General features: G+C 39.6%; 1 protein-coding gene and 1 long non-coding RNA gene across 4 annotated transcripts in view; one reads left to right on the forward strand and one right to left on the reverse strand.

Annotated features, from left to right (window-relative positions):
• The window catches only part of CHL1 (cell adhesion molecule L1 like), a 98,463-nt gene that overhangs the window by 21,724 nt on the left and 59,228 nt on the right, over nucleotides 1-17,511 (forward strand). For 2 of the 3 annotated variants that reach the window (XM_040246388.1, XM_040246386.1), the window contains exons 6-9: nucleotides 337-384; nucleotides 2,462-2,582; nucleotides 7,630-7,814; nucleotides 16,508-16,639. In XM_040246388.1, the coding sequence (XP_040102322.1) occupies nucleotides 337-384; nucleotides 2,462-2,582; nucleotides 7,630-7,814; nucleotides 16,508-16,639 (486 nt within the window). The remainder of the gene's footprint in view (nucleotides 1-336; nucleotides 385-2,461; nucleotides 2,583-7,629; nucleotides 7,815-16,507; nucleotides 16,640-17,511) is intronic. The other variant, XM_040246387.1, reaches the window with a different exon arrangement.
• Nucleotides 1-17,511, reverse strand: part of LOC120867932 — a 383,141-nt gene that overhangs the window by 18,194 nt on the left and 347,436 nt on the right. The window lies entirely within an intron of this gene.

Genomic DNA, 17,511 nt, shown 5'->3' on the forward strand with positions numbered 1-17,511 from the left:
ACTGGCTCTGGTAGAGTCAAAAGTTGGCATGACCATTCCATTGTCTAATGTGGTTCATAATTTTTTCATAATTTGGTTCATCAGTTTGTTGTGTGTTGATTCTCTATGCCAAGGCTTCACTATACATCCTTCAGCAACCTCAGTTCTCTTTAATAGAGCTCTAATTTGTGTCCTTCCATTGTATTTTCAACTATGTTCCCAAAGGCACTGTTCTAGTGAAGTATGCTTATACCTCATTTTGTAATTTTTGTAGGAGAAAACTGTGGCTTTTCATTGTTTTGATGTCAGCATCTACCATTATGTTTGTGAGTTTTTTCTTCCATTTTTTTATTTCAGTAAAGCATGTTAATGACTCGAGTTCATCCACAGAAAATATTTCCAAGGGTAAGTTGATGACATGTAGAATGTTGACATTTATTTTCACCTGTGGTCTCTCATTATCATCTCAGAATTTCAACTTTAATACCGTCTAAGTTTATTAATATACTGATACTCTTAGTAAAGAAAGGGTTAACATAGAGGGTTCTATTTTCTATGTAAAAGGGGATAATATTTACAAATGCATAACTATATAAATACACCTATATACTTATTGATGATATAATTACCATAAGTAAATACATATACACATATAACATTATGTTTTTCATGGAGTAATTATTACGGATCTCTGAAAATGCCCCTTATGGTTAATCAGCAGTTTGGCAGAGAGCTGTTACATGAAGAAAGGAAAAAGCAATGGTTGAGTGTAACAGAAGTAGAGAAGGCATTGAGTGTAAGAAAGTCAAGTGGTTATTTTCCTTTCTAGACCTCTTGAAGTACTTACTACACAACTGTCCATTGTGATTCAGTGAGAAAGAATATAAGTTGCAGCATTTTCCAAGCTCACTTGTCTATGAAATGGTTTTTATTATTAAAAAAAAAAATTCCCATAGAACATTTAACCAAATTATATAGTAAGTAGTTTTTCTACAGAAAAAAGAATCATTTGTCTGAATGCAACAAATATTTCTTTTATAATTGGCACCAGCAATGAACCCTCCATGATAACTCTGGTAATCTAATATACTGATAACATCACCAGGGCTGGATGAGGGCTCTCCTTGCTGTACCCTCAGTTTGCAAATGGACTGATTAGGTGTATATAGGCAACATCTTTTCCTTTGATGTCAATAACACAAACATATATTGTTGTATCTTTTCAGCACTCAATAAAATCATTACACATGGATGGGAGGGGAGTTTGGGGGAGAGTGGATACATGTTTATGTATGGCTGAGTCCCTTTGCTGTCTATCTGAACCTATCACACAATTGTTAATAGGCTGTGCTCCAATATAAAAGTGTAAAAAAAATCACACCATTCTAATACATGTTCATATTTTTCAAAAAACAAATAAACACTTGTAAGGAAGCTATGGCTGTCAGTACCTTCATTCCTCTACTCTGATAGCAGCCCTCACCTCTACACTTCGCATATCACATCAAATCCCATTGACATTGGATGTGAAACATAATTTGTGTGAACACTTGGAGCGGAAATCAGAATCTGCATTAAAAATGGAAGCTTCCTTATTTTCCATTGTATTTGAAAGGCTTCTTAGGAAAAGGAGGCTTCTCCAGTGGCTCAGACAGTAAAGAATCTGTCTGCAATGCGGGAGACCTGGGTTTGATCCCTGGATTGGGAAGATCCCCTGGAGAAGGGAACAGCTATCCACGCCAATATTCTGGCCTGGAGAATTCCATGGACTGTATAGTCAGTCCATGGGGTTGCAAAGAGTCAGACAGGACAGAGTGACTTTCACTTTAGGAAAATAAGAAATGGAACATTTCCTCACCAGTTACTGAGATGGCTTGTGAATCTTTCTGTACAACAGTGTCTTTGAGGATATAAGACTGAAAGTAGAGTCACCTCATTGATAAATTCATAGATGCCTGGTGTGCACCACAGGCTTTTTGAATCAGAGTTTCTGGGTGTAGGGACCAGGAAACTGTATTATAAGAGGAATCCTGTCAGATACTTAGGCACATTCAATTCAAGAATAATACACACGGCCATCAAACATGACCAAGTATGACTAAAATGTGGAATATAAAGCTGTGGACTCTCAGTGAAATTAAGGCTTTCATCAAGAAACTAATTATCTTGAACACTGTTTGAACTTCTGAATTTGAAGATGTGGTTTGAATCATAACCTTTATAAAACTTGATGCAGCACTTAGTTAATGTATCTGAAGGGCAACCCATGCTTCCTGGTAGGAGTGGAATCTATTTAAATAGGAATATATTAAAATGTGTGAAATATATGTGAAAAAATGTGTGAAAATAAATTAAAATCTGTGTGTAAATATACATACACACACACAGGTCCATATGGTTAAATATGTTTTAGGAAGGATTGAGTGCCAAAGGAGTTTCTTAATTTGAACAAAATCTGAGTCTTTTCTGTTCTGTTCTGTAGCAAATTCAATCAAGCAGAGAAAACCCAGACTATTGTTGCCTCCTCCTGAAAGTGGCAGTGAGTCTACTATCACCGTCCTCAAAGGGGACACCCTGCTGCTCGAGTGTTTTGCTGAAGGCCTGTGAGTAACTTGACCCTGTTCATAACTCTTTCCATTCTGTTCTATAAAGAATCAGGTAGCAGTGAAGAGTGTGCCTGCATGCATCTTTAAGAAATGATTTCTTAAAAAAAAAAAAAAAAAAGAAATGATTTCTTTAGAAGAGAAAATCCTGTTACTACATTTCTGGGGAAAGTAATTTGCACTTCTCTCTGCAGATTTCAGGCTGTGACCGAGATTGATTTATAATTAGATAGCTCTGTCAGTTGGTAAAAGTGTGAATGGAGGTGGCAGGGACAGTGCCCTCCTTACCTTGGTCAACGGGGGATGCATCCTGAGAGCATGAGGTTGTGAAGAGTCAGCCCGTCACTATTGGTGCCAGGTTTATGTCTTTCTGCTGTATTATTTGTCCTGCTTCTGCTTGTTATGTTTCCCCAGATTCTATGGATCTCTATTATTTCACCCACATGTCCTTTGCACGCAAACAGATCTAGATCACGTAATTTAAATTAATTTTTTTTTTTTGTCTGCACTGGGTCTTTGTTGCTGTGCATAAGCTTTTCTAGTTAACAGGTGTAGGCAGTGGCTTCTCCTGCAGCAGAACATGGGCTCTAGGCACGCGGGCTTCAGTAGTGACACACGTGGGCTCAGTAGTTGTGGTTCCTGGGCTCTCAAGCACAGGCTCAATAGTTGTGACACATGAGGTGTAATTGTCCTGTGGCATTGTGAAATATTCCTGGACCAGGGATCAAACCCATGTCTCCTGCATTGGCAGGCGGGTTCTCAACCACTGGATCACCAAGAAGTCCCAGATCATGCGATTTAAGAGAGTTTCACATCAGAACCAATGAACCAAAGTTTTTTTCACACCTAAAGTACAGTTTTGCAAATCCTCCAAGAAAAGACTTCACTTGGTCACCTCTTGAAATTGTGATGGTTGTCAAGTAGCTATCATAAGTCTATGTAAACAAGGATCATCTTATTTAATACCTGGTCATACAAGTTGTCTCTTTGCTATCCTCACCCTTGTTTACCACCACATACCCATCCCTGCCATTGGGAATATCATGGGAAAATGTATCTCACCTTCCTAGCACCTGAGTTTATATACTCAGTTTGTAAACTAAGGGCTTTTTATAGCTGGTCATCTGGTTCATGGACTAGAATTTGAAATTCATACTCATTCATTGTTCAGTATTATTCTGAATGAGTGGTTTTAAATTGGACTGTGAACAAAAGGAGCAGATTTTAATGGTTTTATAACCCCTAAGCTTTGTAAATTTCTCTTTCCATCCTGCAAAATATTCAGGTTGCTTATCTGTCTTAAACTGCCCAAGTATATTGCCATAGAGTAATTAGATGTGCAGTGACATGGCCTCTGTTCAGGAAATTTATATCTGTATTATGTGAGGAGATGAAAGCATCAGGTTCGTTTGGATCATGTTGGTAACTGCCTGCATTTTTACTCTATTCATACGTGTTTATAGTGGTAGAAATTACATTCTTCCATGGTTCATCACTGTTCTTGGTTGACTCTTTGGGCAGGGAGAACATGTCAGTAACTCTTTTCTCCTGTTGCCCACAAATGCCATAACTTACCTCTTGAGTGGGCTGCCAACTGCATGGATGGTCTTCAATAAAATAGACTCTGTGGGCTTTTCAGAAAATGCAGCATCATGAGCCAGTAGAGAAAAAGTGAGCACTGGCATGTGTTGTCTTTGGGACTTGAGGATTCCTAAGGCCTTGTCAGAGAAGTTCATCTGAAGGGTTTTCTTTGTAGTCATCATGGATTTGGACTGGTCTAATTCTCTTCCAGGTGAATGTGATACATAGTAAAATTTTTAGAGTACTTGAAAAAAAAAATGTATTCTAAGAAGTATATTTTAAATTTTAATTATTTCCTTTTGACAGTGCTGGGTCTTCATTGCTACATGGGCTTCTTCTCTAGTTGTGGTGAGCAAGGGCTACTCTCTAGCTGCAGTGTGCAGGCTTCTCATTGTAGTGACCTTTCTTGCTGTGGAGCACAGGCTTCAGTAGTTGTACTTCCTGGGCTCTAGAACACCAGTTTAATAGTTGTGGTGCTCAGGCTTAGTTGCTCTATGGTATGTGGGATCTTACCAGACCAGGGATTGAACCCATGTCTTCTGCGTTGGCAGGCAAATTCTTTACCACTGAACTGCCAGGGAGGCCCTCTAAGAAGGTTTAAACACGAACCTTCTACTGTAATAGGTATAATGAAGATATTGTCTTCTTTATTATGTGTCCGGCACTGTGTCTTGCCCTTCACATACATTAGCTCATTTTATCCTTGCCACACGCATCTCATGACTCATTCCTATTGTCGGTTAGGCAAGTGCAGGCCGGAGAGTGGACTTCACCTCTCTAGACTTAGTACGTAGTGGAGGCTGGGATTCCATCCTGTCTGTCTCCAGAACCCTATACTTCCTCCTAATTTAACTTCTTCATCATATTTCAACCAAATGAACTGTTCTGTTCAGTTAAAGGCAGGGTGGACAGAGGATGGCACTGTGCCTGAATCTAAAGGAGTGGGGTATAGTAGATGTTTCAGAAAATGGCTAGTAATAATGAAAATGTGGATACTATTAAGTAAAACGGGAAAGCTTTCAGTGGGAAAGGTTGAGGGGTTCAGATTCTGTAAGGTAGAAACTAAGAATAGCTAAAAAACAACATTGTGAATTTTATTCAGAAAAGTGTTCACTCCCCAAAAGGAGTGCAGACAGTGAGTCCCTTGGTGGAAAGAGCACATTCATGGACCAGTTCACACTCACTCACATCCTGTGAAAGCTTCATTAGGCTTAAAGGCAAACTCCCTCTGCTGACTGTTGGGCTCAGTTTTTCTGTCTTTTCTCTGTTTTGTGAATTCACGGGTTGAAGCTAGATACAATTCTCTTGCAAACAAAGGAAGTTTAAGAATTAAAGTTGGCTGGGCAAGGACCTAAAGAAAATGTTGAGATGATGGTATGGTGTGGATTTATGTATAAAAATGGATTAAGCAGTATATTTTCCTTTGAAAATTTATTGTTCAAGTGCTGTTAGTAAATGTTTACTAAACTTTTGAAAAAGGAAAGAAAAACATTGGCAAGACAACAGCTGGATGTTCTTGCAGTGGTACAGATGTGTCCCCAGATGAATTTGTCTTATAGTCATATGATACTTATTAGATAATCATTTTATCCTATTCTTTCAAAGAATAGGTATTAGAAGATTAGGCTGGTTTCCAAGGACTGGCAAAAAGAAAAAAAAACAAACAGATTTTACAGCAGGTGAGATGCTTGTACCATTAAAGTATGAGCTTACAAAAATCCCCTGATTTGGAGGAACTAAGGTCCAGAGCAGCCTGCACTTTGGCAAATGGCCGTTTTGACAGATGGAGTGCAAAGCAAGCAGTTAGGAGATATGGGTTATGCATCCTGCTGGGTGGTGTGCTCAGGGAGCCAACAGCTAATACACTGTCATAGCCCCCTATCTGAGCATCCTTACTGTTCCCTACAGAAGTCAGTAGTATATCCTGTATTTTAAGCCTGGTGAAATGAACGGTAGTGGTGGTTCCAGACAAGTACTTATGCAATGAGGGAAGAGACTAGATGTGTGTAAAAATCATTTTTACCTCTATTTTTTTTGCATAATAACTGAATTATTTTAACCATTGCCTAACAATACAATTTAAGAAAATCGAGGCAAACAGTATGAATTGTTCACTTATTAACTAGTAACTAATTAATTTGCCTATAAGCGTATATTCTCAGAATTGATGGTTAGGAAGGGGAAAAAAAAAGAATGGGGAAAGCACAAATAAAATAGAAGACTGATCAAAAGAACAAGTTTAGTCAGACAATTTCAAGTTCTAATGTGTCATTTATTACCCCAGTGACTTTAAACAAATTAACTTCTTGAACTTTAGAATCCTCACTGGTAAAACGATGATAATGATGCTCCCATTTAGAACATACTCAGTAACTTTTAGGTATTAATGATAAAAAGAAATGTAGTGAGAAGAAGTGAGAAGAAAATAGTCATCAGTAAAAACAGCAAAAATACTTCTTCCACTCAGTCATACAGCTCAAGTGAAGAGGAGGAAAAAAAAAAATCATCCATTAGTTAAAATCAGGCATCACTGTTCTTCATATCATTTTTAAATCACAAAAGTCATAGAGCGTCCCAGTTCTCCACTTGTCTGGTTTGCATTCAAAAATTTTCATTTCAAAAATCCCAACAGATGGGATTTTTCTGTTTTAAACCTAGCTGGCTTGATTCCTCATTCCTGTTTTCCACCCAGATAAGGTGGAAAATGTCATTGGGTTGATGTATGACAAGTTATCAACTTGGGATTTGTTTTGTTCTTGCTTTTATCATGTGTTGTTTATATTGGGCAATCTGATTTTTCTCATCAAGAGTGATTTGGTTCATTCCTTGGTTCCTGTATTCCCTACTAGGCTGACAGTCTGCCTGGGTGACCCAGTCTATGCCTCAGAGCCCACCTTGGCCTAAAATGAGCTATTCCCTGGTCTAGCCAGTACACTGGGCACCCACGTTTGAGTCTTATTCTGCAATAGCAGCCTCATAAGGATTAAGAGGGGTGTCACAGCTACCTGCTGCTATCATAAACCTTGGGTCTTAGTTTATGGTGTTTTTCAAACTCATATGGGGAAGACGGCTGTTATTTCTGGCCCCTTCAAAACCACCCACAGGGAGATAGCACACTTGAAAAAAAAATCTTGTACATTTCTATGGGTCCAGTCATCCATCCTTCATCTAACCATCCGTATTCAGCACTTCCATGGAGCTAGCCCTCTTAGTAGAGGAAACAGACGATTTCTGAAGAGGTAGCCTATTAAAGGAGTTTGCAATGAAGGAGACGTGATCCAACCCTGATCTTCACTATGGATGGTGGATGGTGGTCTGCAAGTCTGTGCACTGGGAAGGCTGATGTTTTCAGTGGAACCCTTGAGTGCAGACCTGAAATTAGCACAGTGAGGGAAGTACCCTGTGGATTTCTTTATATTTTATTTTTCACTTAAAAAATGTTTACCATTTATGTATTGTTTCACAGACCAACTCCAAAAGTTGCTTGGAACAAAATGGGAGGTGATTTACCAAAGGGAGGAGAATCAAAAAATAATTCTGTCGACACTTTGAAGATAGAGAATGTCTCCTATGAGGACAAAGGAAACTATCGCTGCACAGCCAACAATTTCTTGGGATCAGCCACTCATGATTTTCGCGTTATAGTAGAAGGTACATTTCCCATGTTGACTTATTTTTCTATTAAAAAAAAAGGTGAATTCATATGTATAGTCAACCTCACATGCATATATATATATATATAAATGAGTAAGCTGTTTCAGCATTTAATTGTAGAGTGAGCAATGGCATATATTGGACTTCAATTAATCAGGTTTGTCATTTACCGCATGAAACCATGTAGAAGGGACAAATGACAAGAAAAGATCTCGGGTTAGGGATTGAACACAGATGACGTAGACTGTTTGGTCGCTAAACCTGATCTCTTATATCATCTTATTATACGAAAACATTTAGTGTAATATGTGTGTAACACTGCATAATATGAAATCTTAGAAGAAGAAAGCATTACCATCATAGAAAGTATTACGATAGGCCTGAGAGAAGCTTGGAGTTTCCCAGTCTTGGCATTAACTTCCTGGGTCCTTGCCCAATTTACTTCACCTTTCTGTATCTCTATTTCTTACCAATGAAATGAGGGAGTCAGACAGATTACTGTCTTAACTGTTTCCTACTTGGGGGGAATCCATCTCTTGGATTCAGATGATATTTAGTATGTTGCTGATGGGGAAAGAAAAATAGTGTGATGTAAGTGTTATTTCTCTGCCAAAAGGTGCAAAAACCACGTTATATTCACGTCCTCTTTCTGTAAACTCAAGCTTTTTGAACAATAGAGCCTGGTATATTGCTTGTTGTATTCACAGAAATAAGTAGGCAGTGATGTCACCACTGAAAAAGAAGGTAAGCCACAGTATTAGTTATCAGGGCTCTGGCTTCTGGGCACATGTAAAGGTTACCTAGTCATCCTGTGGATTTGACTGATGCAGACCTATTTCCATGGTCCTGATAACACTGCAGTTTTTATGTATGATTTGGTTGACTGTATGGATCAAATTAATGGGATGATTACTGCATTTGTGCTCTTTTAGTGCTGCGCAGGCTTAACTATTGAAAGAAATGATCTCTTTCAGGTTTCTATTTAGTGAACTGGTGCTCTAAGGCTTTCATTTATATTCCAATGAAGTTCCCCTCTTAAAGCTTCATTCTGCACAAAAAATACCTAAGTAAAGGCCCACTGTTTTAATTAATGGAAAAAAGAAAGGCTCAGATGGAAGTTATATTAACAAGTAAATGTTAAGATAACTTTTAATCATGTTGCTATTTGGAATAGCGGCATATTTCCAAAATCCGTCTCTCAGTGTGGGCTTCCCAAGTGGCACTAGTGATAAAGAATTTGCCTGCCAATGCAGGAGATGCAAGAGATGCCAGTTCAATCCCTGGGTTGGGAAGATCCCCTGGAGAAGGAAATGCAACCCACACCAATATTCTTGCCTGGAGAATCCCATGGACAGAGGAGCCTGGCAGGCTATAGTCCATGGGGTCGCAAAGAGTTGGGCAGGACTGAAGCAACTTAGCACATCTCACAATAGAAAGAATGGAAAACCAAAGATGAGAGTATCATTTCCCTTAGTTCAACAAAAGCAAAACCTGTTATAAGAGGAAGCCTGTTGTTATGCATAAATGTCAACAGTTGCCAATAGTGACATATTCCTCTGACATTATTCACCAAGGAATTCAGAGAGGAAGAGTTTGAGAGATTTTTTTCCATAATTTTAGTCAGTGTTTGATGCCTCTGCATAATACAGCTAGACCATACAACAGGGATGTTTTTCTGTAACCCTCTGCCCCCCCGACCCTCATTGCAGCACCAACACATACCCACGAACCCGACAGGTCTAATTGTTAGCTGCTCTTCCTCCAAGTTGCTGACTATTGGAAATCCTTCCAGATGGCTGGAACATTGCTACGGTAGCTGAATATTTTAACAATCTGGCCATGGGTTTTCTTGACTGTGAGACTGAAGCTTTCAGAAGAACTGCAAAGGTTGCAAAAAGAAAAAAATAAATCAAGGATGTAAAATTAATTATGCAATTTAAAATGTTGACTATAGGGCTCCAAAGGAATATAGGTTTCCTGAACAAATTGTCCTTGCTATTCATAAAACAGCTATTAGCAGTATTGAGATGTAAATAATGTTTTTATGGGGGACATTTAATCCTTTATCCTTAATGAGAAACTACTAAACGTGCCCTCAGTTGTATGTTTTAGGAGTTTCTCTTCACACATGCAAGTGAAAAGCAAGCCCAGCTGAAGAAGTCTTTCTTTTTTTTAAAGTGTGAAGGCAGTGAATACATCCTTCATTAATCATATGGATGGATAAGTTCACTTTCACTCAATTTTATTCCGCCTTCCTGCACTTTCTTCTTTCCCTTACTTTGTCTCTTGCTTGGAAACTAATTAAATAACAGGATTAGTCATATGAGAAAAGAGCAATGTTACTATAAACTTTGACAATGTAGCCCATTCTGAAAACATCCAATGTGCTTAAGCAAAAGCATGTATTTTACTCTGTTCTCTGTATCTGTGATATTTATTCTTTATTAATATAATAAACACAACTAAAATCTGTCATCACTAGTTGGGGAACTAAAATCTCACAAGCCCACCACACTCCTCTGTCCATGGGATTTTCCAGGCAAGAATACTGGAGTGGGTCCCAGTGGGTCACTGACCCAGGAGTCCAACTGGCATCTCTTTCCTCTCCTTCACTGGCAGGCAAATTCTTTACAGTGCCACCTAGGAAACCAAAACGGCCTCTAAAATTTTCTAAATACAAAAATCAAAGTATGATCACAGACATGTTTCAACTGCATCCAACTAACAGTGTTTGTGTTGTAAACTTTTGCCTCATGTAGGGCTTTTGAAATTTAGTAAATGTAATAGGCAAGTATTTATATATAATTTTATAACCATAATTGTGGTGCATTTTAAAAAGATGTCATTAATTCAAACACAATTCAGTAATCGACCTATTTGAGAAAGTCTCATTTTCAAGTAACAAATCTACTTCTAAAAAGTTGCAGTGAAATCCAAGTTTGCTGAACCTAATAATTTTTGATCTGTTAGAATATAGATATTTAATATAAATCTGTTACTAAGAAAATAACCTCTGTGTTGTATATTTCATAGGTACCAAGTTTTCTGTTTTGTTTTCCTTCTAGTGATAAACATCTCTAATTAGCTTGCTTATTACATTGTAAACATTCAGACATTTGCATCTCAGTTTTGATCATCATGAGAGAAATTTATCATTTTTTTGTTTACAATTATAACTAAATGAGTAAAATTTCAACATAAGTCATTTTCATCAGTTACCAGAGATTTACGGATAATAGATGAAAGACTGGGATTCAGTGATGATGCTTTCTCTCAGAAATTTCCATTTTAATCATTCTTTCTTCTCTCTTAAGCCTCCCCCCCCCATCCTTTCAAATAGGTCTTACCTGTCAGGAATATAGTTGCATGTTCCAACCTTTGAAAAAATCTGTTCTGGTGTTCCTGCATGCCCATAGCCTGATTGCAACCACCAGATACTTCCTGTCCCCTAGCCAATGTCCTCAGGCTCACTGTGGTACCCACTGAGTCATTTTAGTTCAACTTAAAATTATACCACACACATCTGTTCTCCTTTGTGCCAGTATCAGGGAGGAAGAAATTTTCCTTTTTCTCCTGGCTCATCTAAAAATTAAATTGGCATGAAACAGATTAACAGGAGAAAAACAAAAGGGTAGTAACATGTATACATGGAAGCAAGCCAGGAGAACTGAGTAACTGACCAAAAGGGCCAGAGCTTAAACACCATCTTCAGCTAAAGACTAAAGAGGATATTTGGGGCTTCAGAGGAGAGGACAGCATCTCCAAGAAAGACTGGAGATGGAAGAGCCAATGTTGGATTTGTCTGTGTTTGCAGGGCCGGGCAGACAGGGGGACATAGAGTGGACTCTAATGTCTAGGCCCTGCAGTTTCCCCCACCAAACCTAGCCCATGGAATTGTCCAGGCAAGAATACTGGAGACAGTTGCCATTCCTTTCACCAGGGGATCTTCCTGACCCAGGGATCGAACCTGGGTCTCCCACATTGCAGGAAGATTCTTTACCATCTGATCCACTATGCTAGCTGTTCTTGGCACATATTTCTGCAATAGCTGTATTCCAGAAACAGGCCTTCTAACTAAACTATTTTATGCAGTTAGTGGCGAGATCAGAGTTTCTTCCTGAATCTTTTGGGCCTTGATTATTTTCAGCTCAAAACAATCTGCATGCCAAAGAGATGTTTTGGGGTGGCAAATTTTTGCTCCCCTATACTAAGCAGAGAAGACATCAGCAAGAGAGGAATTCTGTCCTGGCTTTTCACAGATCACTAACCTAAGAGACATAGTCTAGGTGCTCTCACTGCAGATGCCAGGTGTGAAAATCTCACCCTGGGCAGGTATTGAGAGCAGTGTCGCAACAAACCCAGGAAGAATATGCTTCTAAGAACAGTGGTCATGTATGGATGTGAGAGTTGGACTGTGAAGAAAGCTGACCATCGAAGAATTGATGCTTTTGAACTGTGGTGTTGGAGAAGACTCTTGAGAGTCCCTTGGACTGCAAGGAGATCCAACCAGTCCATCCTAAAGGAGATCAGTGCTGGGTATTCATGGGAAGGACTGATGCTAAGGCTGAAACTCCAATATTTTGGCCACCTCATGAGAAGAGTTGACTCGGTGGATTCATGTCAATGTATGGCAAAACCAATACAGAATTGTAAAGTAAAATAAATAATAAATAATAAATTAAAAAATAAATAAATAAAAAAGAAAAGACTCTGATGCTGGGAGGGATTGGGGGCAGGAGGAGAAGGGGACGACCAAGGATGAGATGGTTGGATGGCATCACCGACTCAATGGACATGAGTCTGAGTGAACTCAGGGAGTTGGTGATGGACAGGGAGGCCTGGCGTGCTTTGATTCATGGGGTCGCAAAGGGTCGGACACGACTGAGCAACTGAACTGAACTGAAGAACAAGCCTGAAGTCCCTTTCAAATCACATGACCAAACATACCTTTGCTCAGGACTAGCTTACTTCTCTGGAGAAGGCAATGGCACCCCACTCCAGTACTCTTGCCTGGAAAATCCCATGGGCAGAGGAGCCTGGTAGGCTGCAGTCTAGGGGGTCTCGAAGAGTCGGATACGACTGAACGACTTCACTTTCACTTTTCACTTTCATGCATTGGAGAAGGAAATGGCAACCCACTCCAGTGTTCTTGCCTGGAGAATCCCAGGGACGGGGAATCTGTCGGGCTACCGTCTATGGGGTCTCACAGAGTCGGACACGACTGATGCGACTTAGCAGCAGCAGCTTACTTCTCCAGGAGAAACAGGGATGAGAAGCATAAAAACAAATGTCTAAGCATTTATAAAGAAAGCTTATCAGAAAGGGTTCAGGTGAAGTTTAGTGGGGGCTTCCCAAGTAGCTCAGCCATAAAGAATCTGCCTGCCTGTGCAGGAGATGTGGCTTCAATCCCTGAGTTGGGAAGATTCCTGGAGAAGGAAAATGGCCACAGACTCCAGTATTTTTGCCTGGAGAATTCCATGGACAGAAAAGTCTGGTGGGCTACAGTCCAGGGGTCGCAAAAGAGTCAGACACGACTGAGCAACTAAACAACAAGGCCAAAGTTAACTGATGATTTCTAGTGAGTGTGCACAGATGATAAATGTTGGAGAGCTTGGATCTGGGAGTACAAAATGAAAGTTGGTACAACTGTTTGGCCTTTGTTCCTGTGATCCAAATTAATGAAATAGTAATGAGTTAGAAATAACACCACATTTACTTGGGGGTCTCAGTGCTTCTCACTCAGTAGGTCTGCTGGTCCATGGAATGGCAAGAACAGAAAGTGAGGCTGCTTTTACTGGTGACCCTGGGCAAGTTGAATGGCTTCTCCAGAGCTCAGTTCTCCATCTGTAAGGTTAAAGGGTTGATTAAGACGGTCATTTAAGTACATTTACCTAAGATCTGACAGTGTGTGTGTGCGTGCAGGCTGTCACTGGGTACTGTCTGATTCTTGCGACCCCATAGACTGTAGCCTGCTAGGCTCTTCTGTCCATGGTATTTCCCAGGCCAGATTACTGGAGTGGGTTGCCGTTTCCTTCCCCAGGGGATCTTCCTGACCCAGGGACTGAACCTGCATCTCCTCCATTGGCAGGCGGTTTCTTTACCACCGCACCAGCTGAGAAGCAATATCTAATAGTAGTATATCTTAATACTGGTACCAAAGGATTAATGAAATTTGTAGGATGAGAATAGAAATAGAAATCTTGATTTTATTACTCAGATTTAGAGAAGGGTCATCATTGCATGACATCCTTTATTATTTTTATTGAGATATAATTGACATATTACATCATTAGTTTCAGTTATCCAGTATAATGATTCAGTATTGGTATGTATTGTAAAGCAGTCACCACAAGTAGTATAGTTTACATCCATCAGTACATAGTTACAATTTTTTTCTGATGAGAACTTTTCAGATATATTCTTAGCAACTTGCAAATAGGTAATACAGTATTATTCATAAATTATAGTCATGTTGTATATTGCATGGCCATGATTTCTTTTACATGTTCTAAAAGCAGTAGTCTTAGTTTTCTACTGTAAATATGAAATTTTTCCTGGTTTTTCTGTAGCTCAAGTGTTTTATTTTACAGTGGTTGTATGAATAGATCAGAAGAAAGTAACAATGATGTAAAAATGTAGACATACACACAGAAGTAAAACTCTTCACCTTAAAAGCTCATATGCAGTTTATAATTTGGACGGCTGCACTTTAAACTATATGAATAAATATTTACACCATGTAGATTATGAACACACACATTTAACTTGGAATTTAACAAGTCTGTATCCTGTCGAATAATTACAAAGGCATGTCTCTTGCTCAGACTTGAACTTGCCAGGGATATTTGTAGTTTTTTGTTTTTCCTGGTGAGTTTATGGACATTTTTCCCCATATAATCCCCCTTTTCCTCCTTTGTTTTGTAACACAGTCTTCAAATGACACTTTTGTTTTACACATATATGTATCTTAAAGAGTTTCCTTTTTGACTAAAAAATGTAAATCCAAAACTGTCTCGGGAGAAATAACCAAGCAACACTTGATGGGAATTACTACCTGCAGGTATTGTGCAATTTTCTCTGAAATCAAATTATCGAAACCATCCATACTTTAATATTAATCTTTTATTCGCTCCTGACATAGTAATATACTTAAGGTGACAAAACATGACAGTGATGTTTGCACTTAAAGAGAAATGTCTCCTTCTCTACTGAAATACCACTTAGCATTATAATATTGGCATATTATGACATGGAAAGACGCAAGTAATTTGAGTATATCTTTTCCTCCATTGTTCTGAGGGCAGAATGGTAAATGTTGCTTTTAGGATTCCTTCTCCTACCCCCTTGCAAAAAGAATTTAGGAAATAATATTTTCCAAATTCCTAAGGTGGACTTTGGGATATGGAGATATAAAATGCTATAAAGTCATTAACTAAGAAATATTTAAAATAGTGGCTGAATGTTTTAATTTCATTAAAAAATTTTCAAAATATGTTACTTGAAAATCAGCCATTTTGGATGCCTTGCTTCAGCCTGAAATAAGCTGTGGTCAGCACTCAGTAAACTTCACCCTTCCTGCATTTTTCTGTAATGAGATAGATAGTATAGCTAGATAAAATTGAATGTAGATAACTGTTTTTAGTGTGTCGATTTTACTATACATGCTAAGATTCCAAATTACAACACACACATTCATAAAAACGCATGCCCACACACAAACCCCATTCCAGGCAAATAACAATGCCTGTCTTACCTTAGAGAAGACTTAATGTGAAACACTTTGTTGTGTCTGCCATCTGCTGGTGTATAATGGAAATGCAATCCTTAACATTTCTCAGTTCAGTTCAGTCGCTCAGTCGTGTCTGACTCTTTGCGACCCCATGAATCACAGCACGCCAGGCCTCCCTGTCCATCACCAATGCCCAGAGTTCACAGAAACTCACGTCCATCGAGTCGGTGATGCCATCCAGCCATCTCATCCTCGGTCGTCCCCTTCTCCTTCTGCCCCCAATCCTTCCCAGCATCAGAGTCTTTTCCAATGAGTCAACTCTTCACATGAGGTGGCCAAAGTATTGGAGTTTCAGCTTTACCATCAGTCCCTCCAAAGAACACCCAGGGCTAATCTCCTTTAGGATGGACTGGTTGGATCTCCTTGCAGTCCAAGGGACTCAAGAGTCTTCTCCAACACCACAGTTCAAAAGCATCAATTCTTCGGTGCTCAGCTTTCTTCACAGTCCAACTCTCACATCCATACGTGACCACAGGAAAAACCATAGCCTTGACTAGATGAACCTTTGTTGGCAAAGTAATGTCTCTGCTTTTGAGTATGCTATCTAGGTTGGTCATAACTTTCCTTCCAAGGAGTAAGCGTCTTTTAATTTCATGGCTCCAATCACCATCTGCAGTGATTTTGGAGCCCAAAAAAATAAAGTCTGACACTGTTTCCACTGTTTCCCCATCTATTTCCCATGAAGTGATGGGACCAGATGCCATGATCTTCATTTTCTGAATGTTGAGCTTTAAGCCAACTTTTTCACTCTCTTCTTTCACTTTCATCAAGAGGCTTTTTAGTTCCTCTTCACTTTCTGCCATAAGGGTGGTGTCATCTGCATATCTGAGGTTATTGATATAGCATTTCTAGACCTTCTGAAATAGATAGAACACTGATGAGCTCTTCCCTTTATTTCCAGAGCCCCCTCGCTGGACCAAGAAACCTCAGAGTGGTGTATATAGCACTGGCAGCAGTGGTATCCTGTTGTGTGAGGCTGAAGGACGGCCTGAACCCACAATCAAGTGGAGAGTCAATGGCTTACCAATTGAGAGTAAGTGAAAACCCCAGTTATGAGGCGATGCTGAAGGCAGCGTTTGGCTGGGACTCTTAATGATTAGACACCCTTGTTATGGCTAAAGTGGAGTTGGTAAGTGGTCCTTACTGTCAGACAGATCTAACCAGAGAATACAGAATTGCATCTTTCAAAGTAATTCTATTTGTGCTTACATTTATGGAAAAGCCATAAATACTATCTGTTTGGCCATTATATTAGTTTAAATAAGACAATTGAATGACATAGAGGATGCATCCAAGGAGGAAGATTTCTCTGGCTGAGAAGGAACAGGCACAGGGACCCAGTGGTTGAGGGTGCAGCTGAAATTCAGGACTGACCTTGGATCCAAGCAACAGTAACTCCTCACTGGGTTCTGCTCTTTATGAGGACCCGTTCTGGCACACCTGTCTCCATAATCCAAGAAATCCACAGGGCCAAAGAGACTTGCAAAGCCGGAACCTGGCTCACTTCAGGTTCTCGGCCAAGCTTGAGTCCCCAAGACCAGAAGAATCCCCTGTGCAGTCAGCTCTGAGCCCTTCCCAGGTGGCCTTGGCGTGGAAAAGCAGAGATGGGCCTAATCTGCCCACTCCACCATGTTCTAGCCTAGGGCTCCAAGAAGTCCCAAATCCTCAATTTGAACCTGGAGCTCTGGTCATTTTGAATGTCTTTGTAAAGAGTGAATAATAGAACAAGTCTCGTTTGTCAGTTGATTAGCTTAATTTAGAGCATTTACAATATTGAGGCATGATGTGTGATGCTTTTGTTAGTTCCTTTTGCCTTGCACCCACTCATGTCAGGGTGGGCATCCTAGTGACATGTGTCTCTGGGGTCCCAACCAGGCTGTGCACTCAAGCTTGGGGAGATTGATC

The sequence above is a fragment of the Oryx dammah genome, unplaced genomic scaffold, assembly GCF_014754425.2.
Source record: "Oryx dammah isolate SB20612 unplaced genomic scaffold, SCBI_Odam_1.1 HiC_scaffold_9, whole genome shotgun sequence".
NCBI classification, from domain to species: domain Eukaryota; kingdom Metazoa; phylum Chordata; class Mammalia; order Artiodactyla; family Bovidae; genus Oryx; species Oryx dammah.